This window comes from Mustela nigripes, chromosome X, assembly GCF_022355385.1.
Source record: "Mustela nigripes isolate SB6536 chromosome X, MUSNIG.SB6536, whole genome shotgun sequence".
Lineage (NCBI taxonomy): Eukaryota > Metazoa > Chordata > Mammalia > Carnivora > Mustelidae > Mustela > Mustela nigripes.
Genome location: NC_081575.1, coordinates 80,103,013 through 80,117,104, shown reverse-complemented (window position 1 = coordinate 80,117,104; position 14,092 = coordinate 80,103,013). Strand labels below are relative to the sequence as shown.

General features: G+C 38.8%; 1 protein-coding gene across 2 annotated transcripts in view; it reads left to right on the top strand.

Moving 5' to 3' along the window:
- Positions 1 to 10,406: 10,406 nt before the first annotated feature.
- LOC132007815 (P antigen family member 3-like) overlaps positions 10,407 to 14,092 on the top strand; it is a 7,246-nt gene continuing 3,560 nt past the window's right edge. Inside the window, exons 1-3 of one of the 2 annotated variants that reach the window (XM_059386221.1) lie at positions 10,407 to 10,515; positions 11,563 to 11,654; positions 12,097 to 12,205. In XM_059386221.1, the coding sequence (XP_059242204.1) occupies positions 11,571 to 11,654; positions 12,097 to 12,205 (193 nt within the window). In that variant the 5' untranslated portion in view covers positions 10,407 to 10,515; positions 11,563 to 11,570. The remainder of the gene's footprint in view (positions 10,516 to 11,562; positions 11,655 to 12,096; positions 12,206 to 14,092) is intronic. The other variant, XR_009401437.1, reaches the window with a different exon arrangement.

Below are 14,092 nucleotides of genomic sequence, written 5' to 3'. Positions count from 1 at the left end.
GAATCTTTCAGCTCATACCCCCCCAAAAAAAACCCAAGGCATTGATCAATAAGACTTTCAAATATAAGGTAAAAATTTGTTTTCAGCAAGTTTTTGTAAAGGCTGTTTTTTTTTCTTTTCACAACTGGATAAGTGCCTATTCTTATCTTTAAAATGTTTTAAAAAGACACGTTGGAATAAAGGTGATACTGATATGCTTGGTACATAATTTCCCTAAATGTCTAATGTATTATATTTTCTATGAAACCTATGTTTTATCAAATCACTATTGAAAGAATTAACTCTGAACAGGATGGGGGGTGGCTTTAAATATTTTGATTTCTTTTGTATGGTTTCATTTGAAAGAATTGTAAAGATTTCAACATTTTTATATTAAGAAACAGCAAATAAATTGTGCGTGTGTGTGTGTGTGTGTGTGTGTGTCTGTGTGGGGGGTGGGCAGGAACAGGCAGTTTGTAAAGTTACAGCAACATTCAAGGGCCTTTCTGGGACAGATGGTTTAAAGGGCTCTGAAGCTGGAACTGCTCCTCTCACTTCCCCTTTAAATGGAGTCCAGTTAGAAGAAAGACAATCCCTTTATCAAAAGTTGTTAAGGAGAAGGGAGGTGAAAAATCTGTGTTAGAGCCTAAGTGCTAGTAGGTGGCTAGAGTTTTCTTTTTCAGTGTCCCTTTGGTAGAAGCTCCAAGAAAAGCAGGAAATATTTTCAGCATCATTCTAGTATTATAATCATCCTTATGAATGATTGTTGGCCTGTTAGACTATGAACTCTTTTGAGCAGTAGGACCCAAAGTGAATCCTGTCCCTTTTCTCAGAGCCTAGAAGAATGGCTAAAATTAGGAGACATTTGTTGTTGATCCACAGATTAGAAATGTCTACTACTACTATATTCTTGATTTCTTAGTTTCATATTTTACCTGAAACAATCTCTTATTTTCATGTGGCCCCAGAGTGGAACTGTACTGGATAATTCACTGAAGGCTGTTACAATACAGAGTAGTTGGTGACTATTAGTAGACTCTCAGTATTTATTGCCTAGAGGAACTGATGAACCAATAAAATAATAGGATTTTTTTAGGTAAATGGCAAAGATTTATTCGGGTTTACTTTGAAAGAATCAAGTATGTGAGCCCAATGATAATTGGAATTGTGAAGCATAGGTAAGCTCTGTCACACTCCCAAGAACAAGCTCATCCTATAGTTTTGGACACTTCTCTGTTTATTACAATGACTATTCTCCATGTTGTTACACTACCACTGTATATGTACAGACTTCTGATTTGGCATGTATGGCCTTTTTTGCATTTTTATGATTTTGTGTCTGTATTTCCCACTCATGTGGGTCCTTGAGTGCAAGGACCTAGTTTCCTTGAGTCTTTTTATGTAGCTACAAAACATCACTTGAAATGTGGTAGACATTACTGAAGACTTGTCTAAATAATTAATATTTTGTAATGACACTGAGTACGGAAGCATTTACCCCCTAAATTGCTGTCTACCATATATGTGTTTTCATATATCAGGTGTCACAGACTGTTTCAAGGCAACTGTGAGATACTAGCAAAAGTTCTTACTCCTATGTCTCTATCATCCCAGACATGTGCCTCCTGATGGCAGTAACCTACACCACCCATTAAATATATTTGCCACAATTTTGAGCCTAAATCAGTCTATGTCTCTAGACATTGCTAATCTATAGAAAAGGGAATATAGGCCACCTGGGTGGCTCAGTTGTTAAGCTTCTGCCTTTGGCTCAGATCATGGTCCCTGGGTACTGGGATGGAGCCCGGAATCAGGCTCTCTGCTCAACGCGGAGCCTGATTCTCCCTTTCCCTCTCCCCCTGCTTGTGTTCCCTCTCCTGCTGTGTGTCTCTCTCTGTCAAATAGATAAGTAAAATCTGTTTTAAAAAAAGAAAGGGGAATAGAGAAACATTACACCACAGAGTTGATGTCAGCAGAATCCCGGCTGTAGGAAACTGTAAGACTAATGATCCAGTTTCTTCAGTAAATGAATTGCCAGGATGAAAGAAAGAAATGGAGGATGAACCTATAAATTAAAAGTGACTTAAGAGACACATCAACCAATTGTAACATATGGATCTTTTTGGGATCCTTATTTGACTAAACTGTAGAATAAATACATATATGAGAATCCAAATAATTATAAAATCGACTTGATATTTAATATTCATTGGAATAATGTTATTGTAGTTATGTTGAAAACAAGAGTCCTTAACTTTTAGAGCTACATTCTTAAATATTTGTGGTTGAAATGACATCTGGAATTTGCTTTGTAAGTGGATATTAAGTGCATTAGAGATAATAAAAGAAGGTTGGCCTTGAGCTGATAATTATTAAAGCTAGGTGATGGTTCATTATCTATACTCCTCTCTGCTTTTGTATGTTTGAAATTTTCCACAAGAAAAAGTTAATAAAGATATTTGTCACAGTTCTTAATAAGCTAATATATATATAAGGCACAGAGACAGGAGGAAGAAAAATTTTAGATTGTTTAGAATATGTTGGCTCCATATTCCCTCTTCTAGCCCAGGAGATAAAATGCCCAAAAAGAGAGGGCTGACAAACTCTGGAGTGGCTAGTGTTTCTCTTCCTACAGGCCAGTGTTAGCATTTTTTTCCTTTTAATTTGGCTCATTGAAACAGAAAGACTTAAATTCTTATTGATTGAAAAATAGGAATGCATTCTCACGTTCTGTTGAACAGGATATTTGACACAGTCTAGTTCATATCAATGTGAAAGAGCAGAAATAGAGTCTCCAGGGAACAAATTTCTGGAATTTTATAAAAATCAGTAAAATGCCATTTTTGAATAGTTTCTTAAGAAAAATAGTGGCTATAGACTTATTAGTTGCATATTTATTAACTTTAAAGTTTCATTTGAAGGTAGGTGAAACAGGAAAGTAAGTAGTTAACATTCCTGACTATAGATATTCCTTCTGTTTTGGACTGTGCTTAGAATTCTGTAAAGGCTAAAACCTCCTAAGGCAGAGTTAGTGAAGTTGTGCAGAAATCAAGAGACATGGGGTCTGTCCCAGCTTCTGTGAGTAAAGGAGCAGGCAGAAAAAACAACATTGGAAGTCCCTTCCAGGAAAATGTGAAGCTGATGCTACCCATTCCACACCTGCTCTCTAAGTGTATTTTAATCACAAGAGCAGGTAGTTCTAGAGAAATAATGGTTTCTCGGAAAAGGCTGGTTGAAAGCTTTACCTAATAGTGTCCCTTATTGGGGCGCCTGGGTGGCTCAGTGGTTTAAGCCTCTGCCTTCGGCTCGGGTCATGATCTCAGGGTCCTGGGGTCGAGCCCCACGTCGGGCTCTTTGCTCAGCGGGGAGCCTGCTTCCCCCTCTCTCTCTACCTGCCTCTCTGCCTACTTGTGATCTCTCTCTATCAAATAAATAAATAAAAATCTTAAAAAAAAAAAAGAGTGCCCCTTATTAGCCCCAGCTGGGCAGACCTTTCTCTTCCAAAGTCCCCCTGTTAGAAGGAACAGAAATATTCCACAAAATTTCTCATTAGTCTTTTCTAGGAAGTCGTTTCCTAACTTGAGTTTGTTCTAATTTCAGCAGGTTTTTAAAATTTTGATGCAGGGGGTGCCTACATGGCTCAGCTGGTTAAGTGTCTGCCTTCAGCTTGGGTCATGATCCAGGATCTTGGGATGGAGGCCCCTGTCGGGTTCCCTGCTTGATGCAGAGGCTGCTTCTTCCTCTCTTTGCCTGCCTTTCCCCCTGCTTGTGCTCTTTCTCTCTGCCAAATAAATAAAATATTAAAAAAAATAAAATTTCGAGGCAGAAAGATGGGAATGGAACTGTAGGTGGTGGTTGCAAATTAAAACAAATAGTGGTTTGGAGTCCCAACAGGCCATGGATCAAAGCTGATTGTAGCCTCTGCTAAGTTACTTCACCTCTCTAATCTTAAGTTATCTCTTCTGTAAAATGGGGATAATCATAGCCCCTTCCTTTATAAATAGCACTGCTTATGAGAAGCCCTTTTGATCTCTTGGGGTAGAGTATTCTCATGTTCCCAAGTACCCCACTGTGTTGTTATTTCATAGTTCTTATCAAAATTGTATTTTTATTTATTATATTTATTAGCCTGAATGTTTCTCTCTTCTGAACTCTGTAGTCCCCTGACTCTGGGATTGAGACTAGATTGTCTCTGTGTCCCCAGAGTCTGGCATGGGGCCTAGAACATGGTGCCCCACAAGTGCTAATAACATGTTTAGTTTATAAATGATTGTCATACCTCCAACTTTTCAAAAATATATTGCTGGGGACGCCTGGGTGGCTCAGTTGGTTAAGCAGCTGCCTTCGGCTCAGGTCATGATCCCAGCGTCCTGGGATCGAGTCCCACATCGGGCTCCTTGCTCAGCAGGGAGCCTGCTTCTCCCTCTGCCTCTGCCTGCCATTCTGTCTGCCTGTGTTCGGTCTCTCCCTCTCTCTCTCTGATAAATAAATAAAATCTTTAAATATATATATATATATATATTGCTGTTAATTTACCAAGTATTTGCTGGAAAATGTGAAAATTGATATACCATAAGACTGGTATTTACTCAAATTTTTTTTTATTGAGAAAAAATTTTGTCTATCAATCATGCTTCCATTTTTCAGAATCTTCTAGTAACAACTATTACTAACCTTAATACTATGGGATATTCCCTAAGAGGCTGAACTGGCCCCACCTCTGCATTTGATAACTCACTGAACTTTCCCAAATACAAGTGATGGAAACATGGTAGGCCCTTTCTATTTATTCAGTTTAAGAACTGTTGAATGAATACAAGTATGCCAATTATATCATTTTCGTTTACAGAAAAAAGATAGCAATGGGAGGGGGGTGTCTGTATGGCACAGTCAGGTAGGCGTTTGCCTTCAGCTCAGGTCATGATCCCAGGGTTCTGGGATTGACCCCCATGTCAGGCTCCTTGCTCAGTGGGGAGCTTCTCCCTCCCCCTGCTTGCACTCTCATTCACTCTTTTTCTCTCTCCCTCTCAAATAAAAATCTTTTAAAAAAAGAAGGATAGCAATCAGGATTAGATGGTAACAAATTCACACATATAAGACAAGACAAGGCCAAGACCTGACTGATTCAACTAGTAAAGACACAAAGAGCTACTTTTAGATTTAGACAGTTTATATACACAGTGCAAAGAAGAATGAGCTAATGGTGCCGGCTCCCCAGGTTCTTGTCCCACATACCCTAATTAACAAAGAAACAAAAGGGGCTGTATATGAATAGACAGTTTTCCAAAGAAGGCGTACAGATGGCTAACAGCCACATGGAAAGATGCTCAACATCATTCATGATTAGGGAGATACTAATCAAAACCATGATGTGATACCACCTCACACCTCTCAGAATGGCTAAAATTAACATAGGAAACAACAGGTCTTGGCAAAGATGCAGAGAAGGAGGAACCCTCTTACACTGCTGGTGAGACCGCAAACTGGTGCAGCCATTCTGGAAAACAGTATGGAGTTTCCTTAAAAAGTTAAAAATAGAACTATACTATGAACCAGCAATTGTGTACTAGGTATTTACCCAAAGAATACAAAAACACAAATTCAAAGAGATACATGCATCCCAATGTTTATACCAGCAATATCTACAACAGCCAAATTATGGAAAGAGCCCAAGTGTCCATCAACTGAAGAACAGATAAGGATGATGTAGTATAAATATACACAATAGGATATTAGCCAAAAAAAAAAAAAAAAAAAAAGAAAAAAAAAATAAAAATATACAAAAAAAGAAATTAACAAAAAAAAAAAAAAAAAAAAAAGGAATGAAATCTTACCATTTGCAATGACACAGATGGAGCTAGAGGGTATATTGCTAAGAGACATAGGTCAGAGAAAGACAAATATCCTATGATTTCACTCCTGGAATTTAAGAAACAAATGAACATGGGGGGAGGGGACAAGAGGCAAACTAAGAAACAGACAATTTAGAGAACAAACTGATGATTACTGGAGGGAAGGTAATTAAATAGGTGGAATAGATTAAATGGGTGATGGGTATTGTGATGAGCATCAGGTATTGTATATAGGTGATGAGTCACTAAATTCAACACCTGAAACTAAATTTCACTGTATGTTAACGACCTGGAATTTACATTATACCCAAGCAGAGCAGGAATTTCTATTTTATTAACTATGGGCCGCTTAAATTCCATGCTTCAGCCAACAGACCAAACAAATTGCTAGAGTCCTTTCTAACTCCTTGAGCTGTAATACTGAATGTGAAATCTTTGCTTAGTGGCCCATATCAATAAACTCAGCCTGAGCCAACTTTATGTTCATTTCACCATTGTTCCATATTCCATGGATATTCTTAGTATCCATTCCCACACATGTTCTCCAGATTTCTGTCTGTATAAATCATAAATTCAAGTAGCTCTTTTGCCATGCAGCTCACCTCCTCATGGGTTACATAGTACCTCACCTTTAGGGGCCTACTGGGATGTGAGTTCAGTTATAGGTCTAAAAGTAAAGAAGGGTGATGGCAAGTGGGTCCTGAGGACAATCAGCATTGTTATGCATGAAAACTGCCTCATGGGGGGCTCTTACCATTTGCTTAAGCAATGAAAGTCTAATACCCTCAGACACAGGTGAAAAAGCTATACTACTGTGGGTGGGGAAGCTACCCCTGGGAATGGGGAGACCAATTCCACTGGCCATGAGGTGAAATCATCTACTGGTGAATAAGACTTGTCAGAACTTAGGGGTTCAATGTAACAGCTTTATCAAGGCCTTCCTACACGTTCCTATTCCAATTTACAGGATCACCTTCTTTCCCAATCAATTGCCCTCACTTCAACAGTAGACACCCTGCAAGGCTAGGTCTTCCATTGTAATTCAGCCAATTAAAGGATAAGATTCAGTATTTGATTTTCAGGAATTTCAATCCTGTTTCTACGGGAGATAAGGCTCTCCTTCAGGGCACAAATAGAAAAACTTAAGACATTTGTTACTCAGAATTCAAATCCTTCAGCTCATCTTTTTCTCTTACTACTTTGTCCAGGGACATTTGGAGAAACCAACCGATGTCCTTATATCCTTAGCTTTCAAAAAATATTCTAAATATCATATACAGAGTCACTTAGCTCCTTCTTTCTTAGGAGTATCCACTGCAGATATTTTGCATATCTCTATAAACAATTCATGGACTATCTCTCTTTACTGCTGAAAATAGAGTCATTAATTTCTCTAAATCTAGTAATACTAAACAGTCAATTCCAGAAACTCAAGAATTCATTCAGAAAACTCATCTTTAACATTCAGTTCCTCTAAAACCACTCTCAGCACCAAAATGTGCATTAATTGGTGTTCTCCAGAGAAACAGAACCAATAAGATATAGATATAGATAGATATAGGTAAATACAAAAGTATTATAGGAATTGGCTCTTGTGATTGTGAGGCTGAGAAATCTCACAATTTTCTGTCTGCAGGCTGGAGAAAAAGGAAAGTCAGTGCTGTGATTCAGAGTCTGAAGGCTTGAGAATCATGGGACTGACCAATGGCCTAAGTCACTGTCTGAGTCCAAAAGCTTAAGAACCAGGAACACTGATTTCTGAGGGCAAAAGATGGATGTCTCAGCTGAAGCAGAGAGCAAATTCTTACTTTACCTTTTTGTTCTATTTAGGACCACAACAAATTAAATGATGCCCATTAACATTGAAGAGGGCAGTCTTCTTTACTCAGGCTACTGATTTAAATGTTAATCTCCTCTGGGAACATTGTCAAAGACACACCAAAAAATAATACTTTACAAGCTACCTGGGCATTCCTTAGCTTAATCAAGCCGACACATAAAATGGACCAGCACACCAGTGAAGCCATAAGAGCCTTGGGTTTTACTTGAAGAAAATCCTTTTGATTTGTTGTTTTATTTCTTTGTTTTTTTAGAAAATTCCCTTAATACATTAAAGGTATTCATGTTACCTGTTTCTTCTTCTTAAGTGTCAGCAGGTGCCTACAGCCTCTTGTTCTCTTGGTGTCTTGTGAAGACTGTATGCATTACTTGGCTGTATCAAAAGGACTCCATATCCTACTACACCTATCCTCTGATCCTCTGTGTATCTTATGAAGCAAGTGTGAGAGTTGCATTTCACGTAATAAGTAATACATAATTTGACCTCAACCACCAAGCAGTCTGAGCTAAGATTCCAGCTCTTTATGTTACTCTGGAAAATGACAGCTTCCCTGAATCTGTAGAATTTGCTCCACCCCCCAATCTCACCCTTGGGCCTGTTAAAACTTAATTTTTCCTGTACCCCTAGGACTAAAAATACATTATATGTTTATTAAAAAATTAATTTAAAAAAAAACTTAATTTTTTCCCTAGATTCTCCTGCTTGAAAGAAAGGACACTCTTGTCGTGTGGGAAATTGCAGCACTCCCACAGGTAGAGCATCTGCTGGGAGTCCCAAATCCTAACTCCTTGCTTAGCAGCCCAGAGAGTTCCTAGAGTCAGGCATCAGGCAATTCTTGTTTTTACAATGTCTTTCATATTTTCTGCTGTTTCCTGTGTGTCACCAGAGCTGCTTCACAGACTAGCTTTCATCCAAGTCCAGTCACTGCCTTATAACAAGTTGGGCAGCAGCTATCTCCCACAGGAATGGTGAGAGAAAGCTGAAGATTGGCAAACCTCTGCCCTTTGAAGTGGATTGAACAATTCAGGAATAATCAAAGCCCAGATCCTCATGAACCATTGCTGTCTAGCCATTTGATGGCATGAATTTGACCATTTGCTGGTTATGTGGTCACAGAAAGTCCAAGTCCAGAAATCACAATCGCCCATTCTTTGAGCACTTGATAGCCCTCATTAACAACAGGTATTAACAGGAAAAAAAGCAAGTTAAATTTGGTAATGATGGTGTCCTTGCTGAGATTATCAAAAAGGATAAAAGATAAACTAAATGAAAGACCAAGGATTATGATTAGTTTCAGTCCTAAATTTTTTTTTTTTTTTTGAAGAAACACAATTCCTATTCAACCTGCTTTTTATGGGGAGAAAGACGGAGACTTACTTTACCCTGACTCATGGTATTTCTTTAAAAGAAGCCTCGGGGCACCTGAGTAGCTCAGTCAGTTAAGTGTCTGTCTTCCACTCACCTCATGATCTCCGAGTCCTGGGATCAAGCCCAGCATTTGGCTCCCTACTTGCCAGGGAGCCTGCTCCTTCCTCTCCCACTGCTGTTCCCCTTGCTTCTACTCTCTCTCTCTCTCTGTGTCAAATAAATAAATAAAATCTTTAAAAAATTAAAAATTAAAATAAAATAAAAGAAGCCTAACTGGATAGAATACATACGAGTTCACCAAAACATCCTAATTTATTTTCAAAATGCTACTTTCTGATTAGGGCCCCCTTCCTGACCTTTCCTTCCATATACTACTTCTCACAGAAAACTGGTAAGTTATATAAAAGTAATAAGAAAGGAAATCTGCACACAGCTCTTTGTTTATGTTCATAAGAGCTCATACTCCACTGGGTTCCTCAACATAACTTCACTAATCCAGGAATCTCTTGCCGAAGAAGATAAAAATGGGAAATAACTCTTATTCATTCCAAGAATTTTACAAGACCCATCAATTCTTCAATTAAAAAGTGCCAAGTGACATTTTTCAACCTCATGACTCTTTGAACCATTGTCTTAAAATTCTTGCCTCACCACATTCTCTAAGTCCAAACCAGTCTATTATGATTAACATACATTAACTACACTTTATCCTGACGTTTGTAGACCTGCTCTACATCAACATTGAAATCTGAATAAATATCTCTCCTGCCCTGCCACCTGCAAGACTCTACTAAAGCTCAGTCCAGGTAGGGCTCTCCCTTACACTATTATGCAATAAAGTCACCTTCACTTAGCAAATTGGCTGATATTTTTTTTCCTTTTTTTAAAATAATTTTTTTTATAAACATATAATATATTTTTATCCCCTGGGGTACAGGTATGTGAATCACCAGGTTTACACACTTCACAGCACTCACCATAGCACATACCCTCCCCAATGTCCATTACCCCACCCCCCCTTCCCCCAACACCCCTCCCCCCAGCAACCCTCAGTTTGTTTTGTGAGACTGACAGTGGACTGAGCATGACAGACGTCCCAGAAACCCAGAAATGATTAATCAAAGCATGTATAAAAATAATAAAAACATCCATTTCTGTCACGTTGTTCTGAGAAACATTCTTCACAAAGGGTAACCCGGGTTATCAGTCTCCAAAGTTTCTGGATGCACAGGAACGACTAGACAGGAAGAAAAAGCCCTGTTTCTTGTTCTCGGGAGGCTGCGCGGTTCTGAGTCTCAGTGGCAACCTCTAGCAAACCTCAACCCACATTTCACGTGCCTCAATCAGTGCGCATGCCCGTTGCTGTGCACGTCAGTTTCTGCACATGCGCCTTGCAGTCTGTGTTCTGCGACCAGAGCTGAGGCGAAGGCAGTCGTGTTCCTTACGTCTTGATTCTTTCTGTGGAAGACGCTCCTGGTAGGTCCACAAATCAGTTTTTCCAGGAATCTTAAGTGTGATTTACTGTAAAGGGGGTGCTGTTGGGCTTCGGGCAAGTCCAGGTGGCACAATCGGTAGCCTCCAGGAAGGAAGGTTGTGTTGGTCGCCATTCTTCTCACAGGCGTTGTGACCGTCATGGCGGTTGTTAGTCGGCGTGGGGGTGGGAGGGCAGGCAAGGGAGGAATGTGAGACACAGAGAGAACGGGTCAAATAAAGATGGGGGTGCGCCTTGGGGTTATTATTTGAGGTGTTTGGGTCCCGAAAGTACCTGGAACTGCCGGCAGAGCGCGGAAGCTGGATTCCTCGCTGGGGCCCTGGGCAGGGAGCCAGCCAGGTGGGCAGAAAAAAAGGGTCTAGAAACGGGGAATGCTGTGGGGTTGTAACTGCTTTCTGAGACTTGTGGTGTACCATGCGAAATGCAAGGGAGGAGAGGACCCTTTAATCGGTGTTGACACTAAACATCTCTGCCCTTGTAGTGTGAAAACAGCCAGGTCATGATCTCAGGGTCCTGGGATCGAGCCCCACATTGGGCTCTCTGCTCAGCCGGAGGCCTGCTTCCTCCTCTCTCTCTGCCCGCCACTCTGCCTACTTATGATCTCTCTCTCTGTGTGTGTGTGTGTCAAATAAATAAATTTAAAAAAAAAGAAAAGAAAAGAAAAGAAAACAGCTATATATCCTGGGGCTTGGAAAGTATTTGGGGGGCGCCTGGGTGGCTCAGTCAGTTAAACGTCTGCCTTCGGCTTAGGTCATGAACCCAGGGTCTTGGGATGGAGCCCCACACGGACTCTCTGCTGGGTGGGGATTCTGCTTCTCCCTCTCCCTCTGTTGCTCCCAGGGCTTGTGCTTGGCGAGTGTGCTCGTGTGTGTGCGCGCGCGCGTTCTCTCTCTCTCTCTGATATATAAATAAATTTTTTTTAACTTAAAATATCTTCAAAGTTAAAAAAAATTAAAAGAAAATATTTAGCCATGGTAGTGGTATAGCTATTCTCTAGATACATTTTCCAAATACCAATATTCTACTTTCAGGGTGAAATATGAGTGAGCTTGTAAAACCAAGATCCAAATCTAAACAAAGAAGAAATGATCAAAAGTGTTCCCAGGGAATTGAAACTGTGGTTGTGAGTACTTTAACATTTGATGTTTTCTATTACCAGAAATTTATATTTTTGAAAATTTTGCTAAACTACTATGGATACAATGATAAGTTTTCTCTGGTGATAAATGGGAGGGAAACACTGATCCAGGAGAATTCCATTGAGGTGTTGCCTGTGGAAATATACCCTGGGATTTCTTTCCCATGTTTTTTTAACAACAAACTGCACACATCTATCCCAGTATAATTTAAAGTAGCCTCCAAAGTCCTTGTTGGTATTTTTTCTTGAGTAGTCTATGGGAAGAGTAACTTCATTAAAAATAAGTTTATAGAATCTGGTTTTAAAAATGCCTTTATACTTATTTATGACTAGATATATCTGTGTATTTTATGATTCATATTGTTGGCATGTATGAACAACAAAGCTTTTTATTTGCCCACGTGTGTGCATGCACACACACCCCTAGGCCCAGCAGCTCAGTGATGAGCAACTGAAACAGAAGAAGGCACCACCTGCAAAACAGGATATTACACCTGATCAAGGGAAGGAAGCTGAAGGAGGACCTGTGGCTCAAGGTGAAGGGAAAGGGAAGAAGAATGCTTAAGGGGGCTGGGGGCATATGTGGGCATCATGCATTATGACATATAACAGGAGGAAGGAAAACAGATTATCTCAAACCTTTCCTGAAAGTAGGCTGAAAATATGAGGAGACAATATTCGCAGCTTTGTGTGGTCTTCACTATAATGAATTTGTGATTTTTGTACAAGATTTTTTTTTTGCTTGAAAATATAGACCTTGCCAAAACAAAGGAAACTGTATTCAATTATAACTACAAAAATTGCACATCATTTCAATAGTTTGTTTTCCTCAGAACGTTGTTATGTGAGCTTTTTAGTCATTGCATCAAAAGCATAAATGATTAAAAGTGTAAGCAACTTTTAACAGCACATGCAAAGTCAACATATAACACCTGGAATAAGAGCCTGTTTGCGTAAGGATGGTAGTCTCATTTTATGAGAAAACAGGCTCAGGGATCATGGTTTGCCAAAGAGCACTTCACTCATGGAGGCATAATTCATATTTCATTCCAAAATTTATGTTCTTCTTACCACATATGTTGTTGTATGAGAAGTGTATGAAATCTTGCCATTTGCAATGGTGTGGATGGAGCTAGAATGTATTATGCTAAGCAGATTAAATCAGAGAAAGACAAATATACGATTTCACTCATGTGAGATTTAAGAAACAAAACAGATGAACACAGAAAAAAGAGAGGCAAGCCAAGAAACAGACTCTTAACTATAGAGAAAAAACTGTGGGTTACTGGAGGGGAGTTGGGCCGGGGTGAGAGGGTGGTGGGTGGGATGGGTTAAACAGGTAATTGTTCTTAAGGAGAGTATTTTTTTGTGATGAGCACTGGATGTTGTATGTAAGTGATGAATCATTAAATTCTACATCTGAAACTAATATACCATTTGTTAATTAACTGGAATTTAAATACAAACTTTAAGAAAAAAAATAAAAACAAACAAAAGTGAATTGCTTTGTATAAAATGCTTAATATTCCAATATGTCTTTACTGTAAAGTAGCTCAGTCCTGGCCCAGGAATAAATGCAGTTCAGTGGAGCAGGAGAGAGACTCCAGAAGAGAGCTCAATAAATGATAGCCACTATTTCCTTTTATTGTTAGTTTGATTTGGTAAACTTGGTAATAGCTGGGTAATTTAGAATACTGGCATATAGTTAAATATATTAGTATGATTTTTAAATTGGCTTTTAAAAGATGTTTAAATACTTCTATGATTAGGAAAATCAAAAGTACCTTAAAATTACCATACAACCAAAAACTTTCTTCTAAATATAGTATTTTTACCATTTATACTCAATTATTTACACAGTTCAGGGCATGGATTATTTCAGCAATTCATTGTTAAAAGGTTTCCACTATATGACTGACAGCAAAGCCCATTAATTTCCTTCCAACCTACTTCCTTTATTCTCATTTTAGGACAGAAATTTTGCTAATACTTTGATGGTGTTTTTGATACTTTGTTCTAAATAGGACTTGTTTATGAAAACTTACGTATAGGATCTTTGTACCTTAATATAGCTAGTTAATTTTAATAAAGTAAGTTTCAGGTTGCCCCAAAAAGGGTTGTGTGTCACTACTACAAGATTTGTCATAAGCCCAAATATGCACATAGTGAATCCTTTAGAAAATAACTTTTTTATTGCAGTTAAAATCCTGTCCATAGTGTGGATTTCAGATTTTGTAGATAGCTGATGCTCTCTACTCTTGGTGGTGGTATAATTTATATATATATATATATATATACATACAGATTTTGTAGATAGCTGATGCTCTCTACTCTTGGTGGTGGTATAATTTATATATATATATATATATATACATACAGATTTTGTAGATAGCTGATGCTCTCTACTCTTGGTGGTGGTATAA